Source organism: Pinus tabuliformis, chromosome 8, assembly GCF_031772625.1.
Source record: "Pinus tabuliformis cultivar Carrire ecotype Pingquan chromosome 8, CPIR1, whole genome shotgun sequence".
Lineage (NCBI taxonomy): Eukaryota > Viridiplantae > Streptophyta > Pinopsida > Pinales > Pinaceae > Pinus > Pinus tabuliformis.
This window is the reverse complement of record NC_142294.1, coordinates 1,804,421,764-1,804,439,188: the sequence shown is the minus strand read 5'-3', so window position 1 is coordinate 1,804,439,188 and position 17,425 is coordinate 1,804,421,764. Positions and strand designations below refer to the sequence as shown.

General features: G+C 40.3%; 1 protein-coding gene across 1 annotated transcript in view; it reads left to right on the top strand.

Moving 5' to 3' along the window:
• The first annotated feature begins 2,547 nt into the window (after window positions 1-2,547).
• The window catches only part of LOC149243445 (uncharacterized), a 142,454-nt gene continuing 127,576 nt past the window's right edge, over window positions 2,548-17,425 (top strand). The window contains exons 1-2 of the mRNA XM_089374517.1: window positions 2,548-2,898; window positions 3,008-3,293. Of these exons, the coding sequence (XP_089230643.1) occupies window positions 2,796-2,898; window positions 3,008-3,293 (389 nt within the window). The 5' untranslated portion in view covers window positions 2,548-2,795. The remainder of the gene's footprint in view (window positions 2,899-3,007; window positions 3,294-17,425) is intronic.

The window sequence follows — 17,425 nt, the reverse complement described above, 5'->3', positions numbered from 1 at the left end:
TCCCATTATTACATTATTCCCTTGGTTACCTCCCTTTGTACCCCATATTATCCCCCCTAGGTATACTACAAACTATGATGAGACCTTTGCTCCTGTTGTAACGTACTCGTCAATCAGATCTATATTGGCACTATCAACATATATGGGTTGGAAGATACATCAGATGGATGTAAAGACAACCTTCCTTAATGGCATGATTGAAGAAGAGGTGTACATAGAGCAGCATGAAGGTTTTGAGACCTTTGACTATGAATTGCATGTGTGCCGACTCAAGAGAGTGTTGTATGGGCTGAAGCAAGCACCCCCATGCTTGGTACACCAGGATAGATAGCTACTTCATTGGGTTGGGCTTCACAAAAACTGAAGTGGATGCGAACCTATACCACATAGTGGTGGAAGGTAAACTGTTGATCATTGTACTTTATGTCGATGATCGCATACTGACAGGTGATGATCAGCTGATCAAGTCTTGCAAGGGGGACCTTGCAAGAAAGTTTGAGATGAAAGACATGGGGCTCGTGCATTACTTTCTTAGCATGGAGGTATGACAGGGAGATGGGGAGTTGTTTGTGTCTCAGGAAAGTATGCCAACGAGATACTCAGGAGATTTCGCATGGAGAGAAACAAACCCATGGATACTCCTCTAGCAGGTAACTGGAGAAAAGAGGATGCTACTTCAAGGGAAGTAGTGGAAGCTACTGTTTACAGATAGCTTGTGGGTACACTCATGTACTAGGTGAACACACGACCAAATATGTGCCATGCAGTTAACCAACTTAGTCAAGCGATGGTTAGGCCTACCAAGCTGTATTGGAAAGTGACAAAGCATGTGTTGAGATACCTCAGGGGCACTTCTCAGTATGGATTATGGTACAAACAGACAGAGGGAGTGAAGCTTCAAGGCTTCACCGATGCAGATTGGGTAAGGAGTCCATTCGACAGGAAGAGTACATCAAGAGGGATCTTCAGTATTGGATCAGCGACAATTTCTTGGCATAACAGGAAATAGAGATCGATTGCACTCAGTTCGACAGAGGCAGAGTACATGGCTGCGAGTCAGGTAGCATGCGAGACCATCTGGATGAGGAAGATCTTGGTTGGTTTGTTTGGTCAACAGATGGATCCAACTATGATTTATTACGATAATCAGAGTTGTATCAAACTCTTTGAAAATCTAGTTTTTCATGATCGGTCCAAACATATTTATATCCGATATCATAATTTCAGAGATTGTGTATTGAGGCAGATTATGTTGTTAAAATACATTCCCACAGAGGAGCAAGATGCTGACATTTTGACAAAGGCATTGTCGAGATGTAAATTCAAGTTTCACAGAGACATGATCGAGGTAGCTGATAATCTCTTTCTTGTTGAGAGGGAGTGTTGAGAAATGACAACAAGAAATTCAAGTTTAATTTGTCTTTGAATTATATTGAGAATTAAAATTGAATTCTATTCTCAAAGCAACTTGTAAATAGTTAATTAAGTTTAATTAACTTAGGAATTTTCGAGTTGGAAGTCTTTTTGTAGTCATGTATATGTTCTCCCTAAGTTTTAAGGGTCCAATATGAGTTTAAATTGAGTTGGAAATTAGATCACTTAATGCATTGAGTTAAGTTCAGTTAAATTAGTTCCAAACTGTTTGTGGAACTAATAAAGAGTAAACAGTCAGTTGGTGCACTAGTGCATCTGCAAGTGTCACTTTAGTTAACTGAAGATTCATTCATCAAAAACTCATGCATGTCGATTTTGAGAAAGACCCAGTGGAGACTAGAGTGCAGGGACAATGTACTATCAGTTGCATTGTTTACTAGAGTGTAAATATCATGCATGCATCGTAGATTGATCCTATGTTTGGATTGCACAGTTTTGGAAGCATGAATTCACTTTAAATACATGCTATTCATCCTAGGAATTAGCAAGAGATTAGGGGCTTGGAGAGCTGCAGAATTGGCTAAGTGTTGGCCAAGAGCTAGCTTGTGTGCTGAGAGAGTTTAACATATTTATGCGGAATTGTTTTAGTGAGAACGAGCTTTGTATCTTCACTCAAATTTCTTATATATGCAATATAGATAGCGGAGTTTTGAGCAGTGGCTTTCTCGAGATACATATTGTGTTATGTGCCATTAATTTATCTTCTCCTTGTTCATATTGTTTTCATTGATTTGTTGGCTTTCGCTGATTGAAAGTAGAAATAGATTCTTGTCATGTGCTTTAGTAAATTGCACCAGCTTATGAATCTACAACATTTTCTACAATAACCTTTTAAGAATAAACACATGCTCTTAACCATTAAACCCACTCAATTGTGAATTTACCATGATAGAAAAAACCAAAACAATATACACATGATTACGAAAGCCAACAAAAGCCAACACAGAAATAGTTTAACTCAACCGCGAAAGGCCCCTTGGTCAAGATAACTAACAAAGACGGACGTTTGGCGTGGACAAAAACATTTTTCATTCTACCACTACATATTTTCATAAATTAATCGACCGCCATCCTTCAACCTTTTTTTAAAGTAAGTGCAATTGGGCTTGCTTAATCATCACAATTTTTTTTTAAGTGCAGTTGGGCTTGCTTGATCGTCTATTGTATCTCTCGGTAGCAGTTATAGTCCCAAACTAAACCCAGAACCCTGTCATAGCTGTAGTCCAGTCTACTTTATCATTAATTGAACGGCACAGCTTCTTATCATTTTTTTTGTCTACCTCCATGGCAGTTGAAGTCCAAAACTTAAAGCCCAAAACTCGATAATCTCTATATGTGCGCATTAACCCAGATCTGCAACCATGGCCACGAGCTTCTCCTTCTCCAACATGATTGACCATTTTCATTATCTGGGGAATGAAACATCACATAATCCAGCTGCTTGTCTATGTCAGAAAAGCACAGGTAAGCTCTCTCACAAGAAACTTCAACTAAAAACATTGGAAAATCTCATCAAATTGATGATTTCATACTCGTTTCAACTGGCCCATTAATTATTTCGCGTATTTTACAGCAAAGGCTGTACTAGGTCACGGCACGAGAAAACTTCCGAAGCCTCTAAACGTTAGAAGAATTGGGGTCTGGGCTTTACACAATGATTTCAGAAGAGAAGGGAATTTTAATAAGGAAATTGGTATGAACAGGCCACAGGAGGATGAACAAGAAGAGAAACCTTACAGAATACTTTCCGATGGAACGAAAGTTTATCTTGACGAGCTGGATATTCTGACTGTGTTGGAGCCTCCCAAGTACCTCGTTCCGCTGAATAGGGCTACATTCAATCTCGCTGCATATCTCTGGTAAGCCCAAGTTCTATTTTTCTTCCCATGAACGTTGTTTCTCTGAAGAAGATTACATTGAATTCTGCTGCGTACATTTGATAACCATAAATTCTATGGTTCTTATATATATGCCGAGGGGCCGAGTCACAAACATCCGACTTCCTTTGGCTTATGTGCCATATATCTAAGTGACATTACTTTGCCAAAATTGCACCTGTAGGGATTTTGGGCAGCCAGGCTGCCTGGCTCATAATGGTAACATGTAAGGAGGAAGGAAACATCTAGTACTAGGCAACTTATATCAAGAAAAGCAATATCTAAAATATGTATTTATGTTTTTCTTGTTTGGCAATTGACAACAAAGGAGGTAAGTTCTAAATATGTATTTGTAAATCTTTAAAAGACTATGAAGCCTCATGATAATACAAGTTAATGCTAGAGTCTTCTATCTTATTTTCCGTGATTGTGTTTGATTCATTAGTTTTGAGCAGAGTTTTGGAAGATCCAACTGAGAGGTGAGACTCTCTAAGCCTTCCCTCCGATCAATTGGTATCAGAGCAAGTCGTTCCATAGGGCCTGATTTTTTATTTTTATTTTTATTTATTTGTTTTTTTTTATGCTCTAAATTTTTGCTACGAGCATCCTCCCTATTTTCCAGCTGCTACAGGTTCCCCGCAACGTGTTAGTTTATTTTTCTTAAGCATTATTTCTTTTGAATGCCATCTCATGTTTCCCACATATGTTACTCTATTAATCATATTTTGGAGGTCTTGGTGGTTACTTCCTCTCAACTATTCAACAGATTGCCACCACATAGAAGAAACATGCATAACTAAGGCCCATCTACTCATTTTTTTTAGTCTCAGTTCCTTTGCCTCATCAGAAGATCTACAACACCCATGGCCACTTTTGTTACAAATTTGCAACACATGTATAGATCAATTGGTATATCTCTGATGTGCCCTGGTTATGTACCCCACCCAGAATCCATGAGTTTTTATATCAGGAGCAACATTCGGAGTGGGTTACCTTTAGAGATGTGCCCTACCACCCCGCTTTAGTAGGCACCTGCTTCACATTCAACACAGCACAATCTAGTTTGGGTTCATTTGGAGACGTGCTCTCCCACCCCAAGCTATTAGGCACTTGCTACTTCATCAATGATCAACATAGTAACATTCGGCTCAAGTTCATTTGGAGACGCGCCCTCCCACCCCAAGCTATGTAGGCACCTGTTACTTCATCAACAGTCAACATCACATCGCATCAATTCCAACAGCATCCAAAAGTAATTTCAGCCATGGCTTCACACTTAAATCGGGAGGTGGAAAATCATTTCAGTAATGGCTTCACACTTAAACTAGGAGGTGGAAAGCAGGGGACACTTTCCGACTAAACTGGGAGGAATTGAGCAGCCAGGCTGCCTGGCTCATGATGGTAACATCTAATGAGGAAGGAAACATCTAGTCTTAGGCAACTTATATCAAGAAAAACAATATCTAAAATATGCTAAGTTGCACGAAACGGGGAAACGGGGAAGCGAAACGAAACGCGGAAGCGAAACGAAACGCGACCTCCCCAAATTTTGGAAACGGGGAAACGCGAATATATATAATAATATATATATATATATATATTAAAAACATTTAAAAATTATTAATATACATATGTGCAATCATAAAGCATTAATGATACATTTACTTAAACAGCTTAGAAACTTTAGAAATGGTTTCTAGAACAGCTTAGAAACCCTAAAAAAATTTACAAACTAATTAGAAAAAAAAAAATAAAATTAAAAAACAAGTGATTTTTTGGAGGAAACGGGGAAACGCCCATGGAAACGCGTTTCCATTTCGGGAAACGTGACCGTACGGCCGGAAACGCGTTTCCAGGCCGTACGGTACGCGGAAACGCGTTTCCGTTTCGTTTCCGTACGGAAACGGACCCTCCCCCTGCGTTTCCTGCAACTTAGAAAATATGTATTTAGCTTTTTCTTGTTTGGCAATTGACAACAAAGGAGGCAAGTTCTAAATATGTATTTGTAAATCTATTTAAAAGGCTATCAAGCCTCATGATAATACAAGTGAATGCTAGCGTCTTCTATCTTATTTTGCGTGATTGTGTTTGAACTTTGATTCATTAGTTCTGAGCAAAGTTTTGGAAAATCCAACTGAGAAGTGAGGCTCTCTAAGCTTCACCTCCGATCAATTGCAGATCAGATTTGCACCTGACATCGTTCCTTTGAAACCTATGTCATTGAGCATGGTAGATCACATTGAGAATAAAATGGGGTGGATTTGTTTTTTGTTAAAATTGGCAACTAGGGCCAAACTCCATGTGGGTCATCTTATTCATGGCTGATAATATTTTTATTAGATTCCTCTCGTCGAGAGGTGTAGGATTGATCTAAAGATCATTCGATTCTGATAAGTATTTATGGAGATATGAATTTATTTTGATTATGGAATAATTATTAAGCCGACCAACAACTCATGTAGGCTCAAAAACGCAATAGTCACATCTATTCAATCATCAACAGTTGTGTATAAATACAGGAGGTCTTTAACTCATTTTGACACACACACTGATCATCACATCTCTCTCTCTCACTGGTGCGCGGCGAAATCTTGCACTAGTGCGCGGCGAAATCTTAGACTGGTGCACGACGAAATCTTGCACTGGTGCGTGGAGAAATCTTGGACTGGTGCATGGTGAACGACTCACTGGTGGAGACTTGACAAGTTCGATCTAGGGTTTGTTGCCCTAGTTTAGGGCTGATCTGGGGTTTGTTGCTGCTGATGTAAATCAGATTTATGTATTATTTCTCTCTGCTGGATTATTGAAGATAAAGGAAGATTTGATCAAAGGGTTTCCCCACATTGGGGTTTGTCCTTGGATAGCCGCCACATCTTGTGTCTCTTGTCTTGGCTTGTTTTTTGTCGATCGTTTAATGTTCTATCTGCACTGTACTTTATGTACATGTGATTGCTAATCTGTGGATAATAATAAGAAAGATAAGTAAATTGCTATAAGCATAGAACATACCATAAATTAACATGGTATCAGAGCTGAGATGAAGACAAAGCCCGAGCAAGAGGAAGAGCAATCACTGAAGAGAAGATTGGCAAGGCTATCCTAAAAGAACTATGGGGTCCTCAACACTCTTCCCTACCGAAGACAAGCTCCGTGAGAAAGCTGACTATCACGGATGGAAGATGTCTATCGATCTAACCTTAGAAGATCAAGGAGTGTTGGACGATGTGAGAGGCAATATTGTTGAGCCTCCATCGAATGCACCCGCTGCTGCCAGGAACAAATGGAAAACTGGCGAAGTCAAAACAAAGAAGATCATCCGGGACTCTATCGACAAGCGCTGGTGGCCTACATCTCCGACCTGAACACCTCCAAGGAAATCGACGATAGACTGATGAGTTTATTTAAAGTTGATGATGCAAATCAAGTCTTGTTTCTTAGAAATAAGCTGAAGGAAATTAAGAAGGGCAAAGATGAGAGTATGCAAGCATACTTCTTAAGAATCACCGAGGTCAGGAACGATCTCCTATCTATTGGGGAGACTATTATTGATAGGGAAATGGCACTCACGACTCTTGGAGGATTACCATCCGAATGGTACGTGTTCAGGACTACTCTTCTGAACAATAATGTAATTCCTGGTTTCGAGGAATTAATGGCTAGATCCATTCAAGAAGAAACAAGGGTAGAAGAGCAAGAAATGCCCATGCTTAAAGGTCCTCCTGCTGCCTTTTCTTCTCATGGTAAGAAAAGAAATAATTCCAGGACTAAATCAAAAAGAAATGCTGGACCTAAGGTTGGAAGAAAAGGACGATGTTACATTTGCGATAAAGCAGGTCACTATGCAAGGGAGTGCCCGGATAGAAGGGACTCACACCGAGACGATGATCAAAATCCCTCTCATGGCAATCGAAGGAATGGCAAATCTACTAGCAAAGGTAAAAGGAGTGTTGGAAATCAAGGAAGAGGATAACCATTCAAGAAGGCTAGAAATTCCAGGTATGAATCCAATATTGTTGAAAATAAGCAGGATGAATATTATCTACCAGCTTCTCTATCTACCTCTGCTCCTTCGGACTCAATGGGAATTTGGCTCCTTGATAGTGGTGCCTCAAGGCACTTCACTGGTTAAAAAGAAGTTCTCCATAATCTGATAGAGAAAGAAACTAACCTGGAAATTGTCCTTGGAGATATTATGAAATATCCCGTGAAAGGTGTAGGCAATGTCTCTTAAATTGAATCAAGGTAATACGATCCACTTACAGGATGTATTATATGTACCTGACCTCAAAAAGAACTTGGTGTCCATCTCGGCAATGGAAGACAAAGGCTACAAGGTGACCTTCAGCGATGGCAAGGTACGTATATGGAAAAATAATGTTAAAGATGCCTTCACTCTTGGGTTTCGAGTTGATTCATTATATCAAGTCATAGGAAGTCTGCTAGGTGTCATGTCTTGTGACACATCTCAAGCCTTGATCGAGAATCAAACCAAAAAGAAGATCAAGATCTTAAGGATTGATAATGGGACTGAATATGAATCTAACAAGTTTCATGACTTTTGTAAAGAGGTTGGCATCAAGAGGGAGACTACTACACCATATACTCCTGAACAGAATGGTGTGGCGGAAAGGAAGAATCGTACGATTGTGGAAGCTGTCCGTGCCCTGCTCCATGATCAAAGACTTCTGAAGTTTATATGGGCCGAAGCTACAAACACCGCCGTATATGTACAAAACCGATGCCCTCATCAAGCATTGGGTTCCAAGACTCCTGAAGAAATGTTCATCGGTAAGAAACTTGACATATCTCATTTTAGAATTTTTGGAAGCCTTGTATATTTTCATGTGCCGAAAGAAAAAAGGAATAAATTGGGTGCATCTGGAAAGAAAGGAATCTTCGTGGGCTATGGTGAAAATACTAAGGGCTATAGAATCTATGTAGCCGATCAAAGGGAAGTCGTGATTAGTCATGATGTCACCTTTGACGAAGATATGGCTCTCAGCGAGATGAACAATCTTCCTACAGTGAGGAGCTCTCAAGAAGCTGATACCAGGGAACCGAAATAAAAAGAGTATGACGAGATATTTGCACATGTTTCCAGATATACCACCATCCGCTCGATCATATCCCTTGCAGCTTCACAAAGATGGAAACTACATCAGATGGATGTTAAGATCGGGTTCTTGCATGGTTCGATCAAAAAAGAGGTCTACGTGGAGCAACCCGAAGAATTTGAGATTTATGATCGAAAATCTCATGTATGCAGGTTGAGGAAGGCTCTCTATGGGCTGAAGCAAGCACCCCGAGCATAGTATGAGAGGATCGATAGCGACTTGATGAAGCTGGGATTCACTAGGAGTGAAGCCAATCCTAACCTTTACTCTAAGGTTGAAGATGACAAACCTCTCATACTGGTGCTGTATGTGGATGACCTCTTTCTAACAGGTGCAGACCCTCTCATTCACAAATGTAAGAGGGAGTTGGCTTTTGAATTTGAAATGAAGGACCTAGGAATGATGCACTATTTCCTAGGACTGGAAGTTTGTTAGAAGCCAGGGGAAATTTTCCTATCTCAAGGAAAATATGTGGTGATGATATTGGAAAGATTCAGTATGGTAGACTGCAAGCCTGTAACTACCCGATGGAGCTTGACTTTAAGAACTTAAGCGGTAGCGCTGTTGGACCTGTTTTGCGAAATGCCACCGAGTATTCAACTCGTCGAAGCATTAATGTTCTTAGTGAACTCCCGTCCAGATATATGCTTCGCAGTCAACACGTTGAGTCAACATATGGTTGAACCTCACCACATACTTTGGATTGGTGCGAAGAATCTGTTGAGATATCTTCGTGGCACAATTACTTATGGGTTAAGATACACTGTCAGAGATGTGAGACTACTTGGGTATACTGATGCTGATTGGGCAGACAGTGTGGTGGATTGAAAGAGCACTTCCGGGTGCTGTTTCTCTTTGGGATCTGCTTCGATATCCTGGATGAGCAGGAAGCAGAAGTCGGTGGCTTTGAGCACCGTCGAGGCAGAGTATATTGCTGCTAGCATGGCCTCCTGTGAGGCAGTCTGGTTGCGAAAGCTCTTCAGTGAGCTGTTTGGATTTACACTGGATACCACCGTGATCCTATCTGACAACCAGAGTGGGATTCGTTTGTCAGAGAATCCCGTATTTCATGATTGCTCCAAGCATATCGATATCAGGTACCACTATATTCAAGATATGGTGCAACGGGGAGCTATAAGGCTCCAACATATCGGTACAGATAAATAGGTCGCCGACATTCTGACAAAGCCCCTAGGAAAGGTCAAATTTTTGACTTTCCGAGAATGACTTGGTGTCGTTCAGAAACCCTCTGATGAGGGTCTTGTATGATGTATGGAGCTCTTGTAGCTCCCGGGGGGCGGGGTACTTCTTGGAGCAACATATGACCATAAGGTAAAAGAATCAAAACTTTCCCTGTAACACCCCGTGGCGACTATGTAGCAGGATGATTAGTTGTCTTGTGAGGTCTGGATGATGCGTTCTCCATGATGATTATGTAGCAGGATGATTAGTTCTCCTGTGAGGTCTGGATGATGTGTTCTCCATGACGATTATGTAGCAGGATGATTAGTTCTCTTGTGAGGTCTGGATGATGTGTTCTCCATGACAATTGTGTAGCAGGATGATTAGTTCTCCTGTGAGGACAGGATTGATTAGTTCTCTTGTCGAGGCATTCTACCCATGCAGTCTCAGACTCATGGGAAGTACCTCTCATCTGATCAATGAGCAGGGAAATGAGGATAGGGACCATAGTAGTACCGATGGACGCATTGCTGTATCTACCATACTCCCTATGCTAGGATGACCTTCATTGATCTGGGATCAATAATACTAGTCTGGGACCAGTGGTAGGAGTTGTACCCACTATGGTGCTGACTTCAGGTCGGTTGAGACTGGTCTGGGACTAGTGGTACATACTCTGAGACTGACTTCGGGTCAGTGGAGGACTGGTTTGGGACTAGTAGGAGTGGTACCTACTATGACACTAACTTTGGGTCGGTTGAGACTGGTCTGGGACTAGTGGTACACACTCTGAGACTGACTGAGTCAGTGGAGGATGATACTGGTCTGGGACCAGTGGTACACACTCTGAGACTGACTTTGAGTCAGTGGAGGATGATACTGGTCTGGGACCAGTGGTAGGAGTTGTACCCACTATGACACTGACTTCAGGTCAGTTGAGACTGGTCTGGGACTAGTGGTACACACTTTGAGACTGACTTTGAGTCAGTATGATACATCCTCGATCATTTCTTCTTCTTCATAATTCGGACAAAGCAGAGTAGAACAGAACAAAGCAGAGCAGAGCAGATCAGAACAGGGCAGAACAGAACAGAGCAGAGCAGGCAAGATAGAGCAGAGCAGAGCAGGGGTCAAGTTGTACAGGGTAGTGCATTTGATGGATGAATAGTAGCGACCGACAGACGAATTGCTGATGGAGTTCTCCCTAGTTGAGAGGGAGTGTTAAAATTGGCAACTAGGGCCAAACTCCATGTGGGTCATCTTATTCATGGCTGATAATATTTTTATTAGATCCCTCTCGTTGAGAGGTGTAGGATTGATCTAAAGATCATTCGATTTCGATAAGTATTTATGGAGATATGAATTTATTTTGATTGTGGAATAATTATCAAGCCGACCAACAACTCATGTAGGCTCAAAAGCCCAACAGTTGCATCTATTCAATCATCAACAGTTGTGTATAAATTCAGGAGGTCTTTTCCTCATTTTGACACACACACTGATCATCACATCTCTCTCTCTCACTGGTGCACGGCGAAATCTTGGACTTGTGTGCGGCGAAATCTTGCACTAGTGCGCGGCGAAATCTTGCACTGGTGCACGACGAAGTGTTGGACTGGTGCACGGTGAATGACTCACTGGTGGAGACTTGACAAGTTCGATCTAGGGTTTGTTGCCCTAGTTTAGGGCTGATCTGGGGTTTGCTGCTGTTGATGTAAATCAAATTTACGTACTATTTCTCTCTGCTGGATTATTGAAGATAAAGGAAGATTTGATCAAAGGGTTTTCCCACATTGGGGTTTGTCCCTGGCTAGCCGCCACATCTTGTGTCTCTTGTCTTGGCTTGTTTTCTGTTGATCGTTTAATACATGTGATTGCGTATTTGTGGATAATAATAAGAAAGATAAGTAAACTGCTATAAGCATAGAACATACCATAAATTAACATTTTTGTTATACCTCTTTTCTTCATTTGGTAATTAACGAACTACTGTTACAGTATGATTATTTTTCTCTTAAAATCCATGAATTTTGAACTAGCAATAGAGAGTTAATTAGAATTTCTACCTACAGTATCTTGTAGGTTTTGTTGATTTACCGCACTTGCCTTATGGTACTTCTACGAGGCTTAGTACGGAGTGAGATTTAATGAGAGAGATGTTTAGGATGGCCATAGACACCAACACAACACATTGATATCTGTGTTTGTACATGTATTAAAAACATATTATAGTAACAGGGCTTATTGGGTATGGCCTCGACTTGCAAATCCTGCATGTCATGGTGCTTAAATTGAGTAGAGTCAAAAGAAACTCGCTATTGATGGAGTCAAACTCGCGCACAAGTTACCTGTGAGTCAAACTTTGACATGTGTGTAACTTGTGAGTTTTTGATAACCAGTTGTCGAGAATGGCGTAATCTTCACCTATAGCTAAGACAGATCCATTTGATCATTAATTTATGTGGCCAAGACCAGGTTATGCCCATTTATTGTAATTCCAGGGCATGGTTAAGGTTAACCTAGTCAATCTAATGTGGGTCCATAACCCCTCTTAGGGAAGGTGCCTGACTTGAAATGTGTATAAACACACTCAAGCATCATTTGTAAATCACCATGCTAAGCTATTGCTCTCTCTGAAAATGTTTAAGCCTACAGACATCATATACCATTGCACGCTCTTGCTTTCTTGTTGTGATCCTTGTGCCTCGTTATCTTTATGTGTTTTCTCTTCTTTAATTGCAGGTTCAAAGGTTTGTTGGTGGTTTTATAAGATCCTTTCATTTCTCGTAACTTCAATGGGTTTTCATGTGGGTGTGAGCCACCTCCTACTCATTTTGTTTCTGGTCAGCATTTTTCTCGGCTGTTCATGCTGGTATCATTTGAGTTTCAGCCCTCGGATGGGGAAGAAACCCTAACTTGAAGAGTATTAGGGCTGTTTTTATGGAGTTATTATTTGCTGGAGAAGGGTGCCCCGTTTAAGGCTGTTTTTGAACATGTTTTATGCCTTTTTTGGAGACCTTTTGTATAAGGCCGAAGTGCCGAACATTAAGGGTTCCCTGATGTTTTACTTAGGGATTTTTCCTTGGATAGATCTAGAATTTTCTTGACTGGCTGCCTCACCTATGGGCAGCTACACTAGTTTTTTAAGACTTTCCATGAATTTGTAGGTTTCTTAGTGTTGATTTCTTGCTGGTGTTTTCTTTTTGCTGATTTAGTGTGTTGTTTAGCAGATTTCACCTCAAAATGGTGTCCTACCACTCTATCAACCTAGATCCTTGTACACCCTCTATATATTTGTGCATTCTACAGCAGATCTAGAAATTTTTGGCTAGCGGCTTTGGCTTGAGAGCTATAGATAATAGAACTAGGGTTTCCAGATCTGATTTTTCTTTTTCCAATTGCTGATTCAGATATTTTGGCTAGTGTCATTGCCCCAATTGTTGTGGAAGTGGGGCTTTCAGAACTAATTTTCTCAACAACTTATTCAGAGATTTTGGCTACTGGCATTGCCTTAAGGGCTGCGGAGATAGTGTTTCCAAATCTGATTTTTCCAGCAACTGATTTGGAGTTTTATGACTAGTGGTATTGCCCCAAGGACTGTGAAACTAGGGTTTTTGAATCATCTCTTCTTGGGTTTAAAACACTTTTTCAAGCCCAGTGCCATTTTTCTCATTTGTTTTGTAAAAAAATTGTCTCTAGGGTTGCACTCTTCAACTTAGGCTTGTGCTATTCTAGTACAGATTCATGACGCTGCAAATTTTGAAAGATGTTGGTACTATTACTGCCTTTAGGTTTTTTACCACAAAATCCATCACCTTAGTGCAAAGCCTCACTAGGCATTTTAGGTTAAAGGCAACAATGGGATCAGCCACCACTGTCACCTTAGTAACTGTTCACCTGCTGTTTTGTGGATGGATATTATCCCCGCAAGGGAGCCTTCCGCAATAGATCTCAGAGATTAACTGATCTAAGGATTCCTGGGCTAAATACCCTCCAATGGTTCCACTAAATAAAACACCAAAAGATGACATTCAACAAGGTAGGGCTCTGGGTGAGCTGAGAGACAATTCAAGGTAATGAGTTCATAGGAGCTATGGCTAAATTGAGAGGGTTAAAACAGTAATCAAGAGGCTCAAATAGATCCCAAACACATATTACCATTAAATTATCAATTGCTGTTATAAATTAGGGTTTAAGACTACATTTATAGCAGCAATTATAAAAAAGCCTATGAATGATGATAAACAACAAATATGCAATGGCTATGGATGAGTAAATAAGGAAATAAGTTGCAACAATTTTTCAATGGCTGAAAATACATAAAACAACTACAAAACCCTAGACGTCAACCCTAAAAAGGTAGTTTAAAATTGCACATAAAATGATATTTTTCTTTTTCAGTTTAGACAAATGCAAAGTCTAACTTATGAGGTCCAAGGTATTTTATGCTATTAAATGCAGGTTTTGCTGTAACCCAATCCTTTTTTTTTGACAAGATCAATTATATTTCCAAAAGAGAAGAAGGAGCTAGCTCCTATTACATTTGAGACTGACTGAAATCATGCCATAGGAGAGGATGATGGGAACACAGTCCCTGAAGCTTATAAGCATGATTCCCAAAATTCTAGAGGTTCCTATTACTACCCTGGCATATTTCCTTACAAATTGGAACGATGACAAGATACATTTGCATAACATACTACTTAGAAACTTTTAAAACACTTAAAGACTGATTAGTATTGATTTACTGAATGGTCTTGCTGAGACCTCTGCTTGTTGCTTTGATAAGTTGAATTTTCTCCCTCCTGGCTCAGTGTGATGTTTTTGAGATAGGTAACCGTCTCCTCCAGGTGAACACATTTGTTTTTGAGTGCAGTAATTTCTGCCTTCTGGCTCTCAAACTGCCTCTTTTGATAGCTATTCTCAGTCTTCATTTCAAATCTCAGATCTTGAATTGTTTCTTTAATTTTACCAATCATGAACTTATTAGCTTTGCAGGTGGCACAACCGTCATTTTTGGAGGCTTTCTCCACTGGATTGAACTCCATTTCTGTAGGGCCTTCAACTTTCCAGAGAGACACAATTTGGTTCTCTGTGATGTAATGCTGCTTCCTGAAATTTCTTCTTGTACAGGACCTTGCTAAGCTTCTTATGCCCTTGAATAAATGACACCCCTGAATCTTCTTGCTGTAGCCTAGCTGATTTATTTTCCCTCTATGTACTGATGAAAGGATCTGAGATAAATCAAGAGAACAGAACTTGACTGCACTTATAGCTTGATAATGTAAGGAAGAAAGGGAACCGAGCTCAAGATTTGTGAAGCTCAGGCACTCCGGATACTTACAGAACAGAGGATGACTGTTCCACAGGTTGTGTGCATTTGGTAGAGAACGATCAGCTATCTGAGCACATGATGGAGGAGAGGGATCACACTGGTAAGATGCAGAGATTTCATTAAGAGAAGTGCCCAGAATGCTTTGCTGCAATATGAAATCAGAAAGGCAAGGTGAGTGGTGATAAACAGAGGCTACGAAAAGAGCGATGGAAAGTCTGAGAATGCGAGAGGATAAGGAAGGCCCAAGATTTAAAGGCGATAAGAGGGGAGGATAAGAATCATAATCATAAAGATTGGAAATCGTGCTGATCTGAAGAGGCATTATTGGCTTTACAACATTGATCTTCGAGCTATGACTGAGGCTTGTTTTGCGCAGGATATTTTGTTTGGAGTGACAAGACCTCCGTGATTTTTTAGCTGAAAGAATATCTTTACAGTGATTTATACTGGTCCTTCGTATCTGCTTCGTTTTGAACTTCAGATTTGCTTGGGGAAGAGTTTTTTGTCATGATGATCATTGAGGTTCAGTCATTAGGGAATCGATGTATGATACACCTCCATATTTTCTCTTGTCTCTCCTTCTTTCCTGGACACTGCCATGTTTGCATAGTGATCTGCTGTGCTATTGTTTTCCCGCAGAGTGTGCTTAAATGTAATGTTACCTAAACCTACCAGATTGTGCCTGATTCTTTTAAAAATTCGATTCATGGCTGCATTTGAGGGATTTCTTCTACTTACCATTGCTTCAATTATAATTGCTCAATCCCCCAGAATTATTGGGTCTTTGATCTCCCTTTTTTTAAGGATCTTGTATCCCATTAGCAAACTGTATGCCTCTACCTTGTTATTTGAGGTTTCCCCCAGACCCCACTCATAGGAGACCAACATTTCCCCTCCTGGTTCATTGCTGTTCCCTTTAGCTCCTACTCTGCCCGGATTATTTTTGGAGGCCCTGTCGAAAAAGAGACAGAACCTATTCTGATTTCCTTTCGAAGTTATAAACTCTTCCTCATTTAATCTGATTTTCCAGTTCTGTGTTGGAGGTCTATCCCTGGGATTAATATTTCCATTATTTCTTATCGTTGCCCTACTGATCCAGTTCCTTTCTTCTTGCTGTAGAAGACTATTGTCAATTGCTGTTACTCCCTTCATATTTAAGAATTCAGAGGTAAGTCCCCAAGTTTTTGACAGTATCTTTCCAATTTTTGGAACCTAATCTTTGAAAATGCTTTTGTTTCTTGAGAGCCATATCTGTCAACAAAGTACAGATGGAAGGCTTTCCCAAAACCTTTTAATGGTTTGCTTATTCTTTGTCGAGTAGGGATAGATTTTTTTCCATTCTATAAAGAATTCATTGAATGTTCTAGAAAAATTGAGTTCCACTTCCAAGGGACTAGTTAGCTGCTTCCAACATTCTTTAGTAAAAATACAATCCAAGAAGAGGTGTTGAATAGATTCTTCTTCCTTTAAACACATCAGACACCTTGATGGGCCGGAGAATCCTTTTCTTTTGAGGTTTTCAGCAATGAGGATTTTCCCTTTTAAAAGTGTCCAACTAAAGATTTTAATTTTAGGGAGACTTTCTGTTTTTCATATGGATTTCCAAGGAGCCCAGTCTTGTTCATTTTGTTGAGCTTGTAGAGCAGTATATTTGGTCTTGACTATGTAGCTTCCTCCACTTGGATCCCATATTATTGTATCTTCCTCCTCCATGCTCGTTGGGGCTGATCCTTTGAGGTGGTGCAGTAGGATGTCCCATTGACTTTTTAGATTTGGAGGGATATTTGGTATATACCAGTCTTGCCAGATCCTATTATCCCAACGAGATATGGAGTGTAGAGTAGTTATCCCTCTGTCCTTCATCCAATTTTTTATCTCTTCACAACTTGGAAGGTAATTTAAAGGTTCCTTCCCCATGATTCTGTCTTCCCATACCTTGATATTTTTACCATTGCCTGGCATTTTCGAGGTGTGTTTGCTGAATGTTGGTATCATTTTCTTAACAAGCTTCCAAACTTGCGTGCACGGCCTTATTGGAACACTTTCAACCAACAAGTCTGTTCTTTGATGGTTCATATATTTTGAGGCCAAGGTTTGTTTCCACCAGCTGTCCTTTTCGGTGATCATTCTCCATATGATTTTAGCCCCTAGGGCAGCATTCATCAAACCAGGCAGCCTTATAGATAAACCTCCTTTCTCATAGGGTAGGGTTACTTGATCCCATTTTACCAAACTGAATTTTTTGGTCTCTTTTTTCCCTCCCTGCCAGAGAAAACCTCTTATGATTAATTCCATTTGCTTGTGAATACTGGCCGAGGCCAAAATAGTGGCATATTGGTAGATTGGTAGCGCAGTGAGCATAGCTTTAATTAGGGTCACCCTGCCTGCCATGTTCAGCCACATCATTCCCCAATTTTGAATTTTTTCTTTCATTTTTTCAGTTTGTGTACTCCACAACTCAGCCTTAAGATTTTCTTTGGATA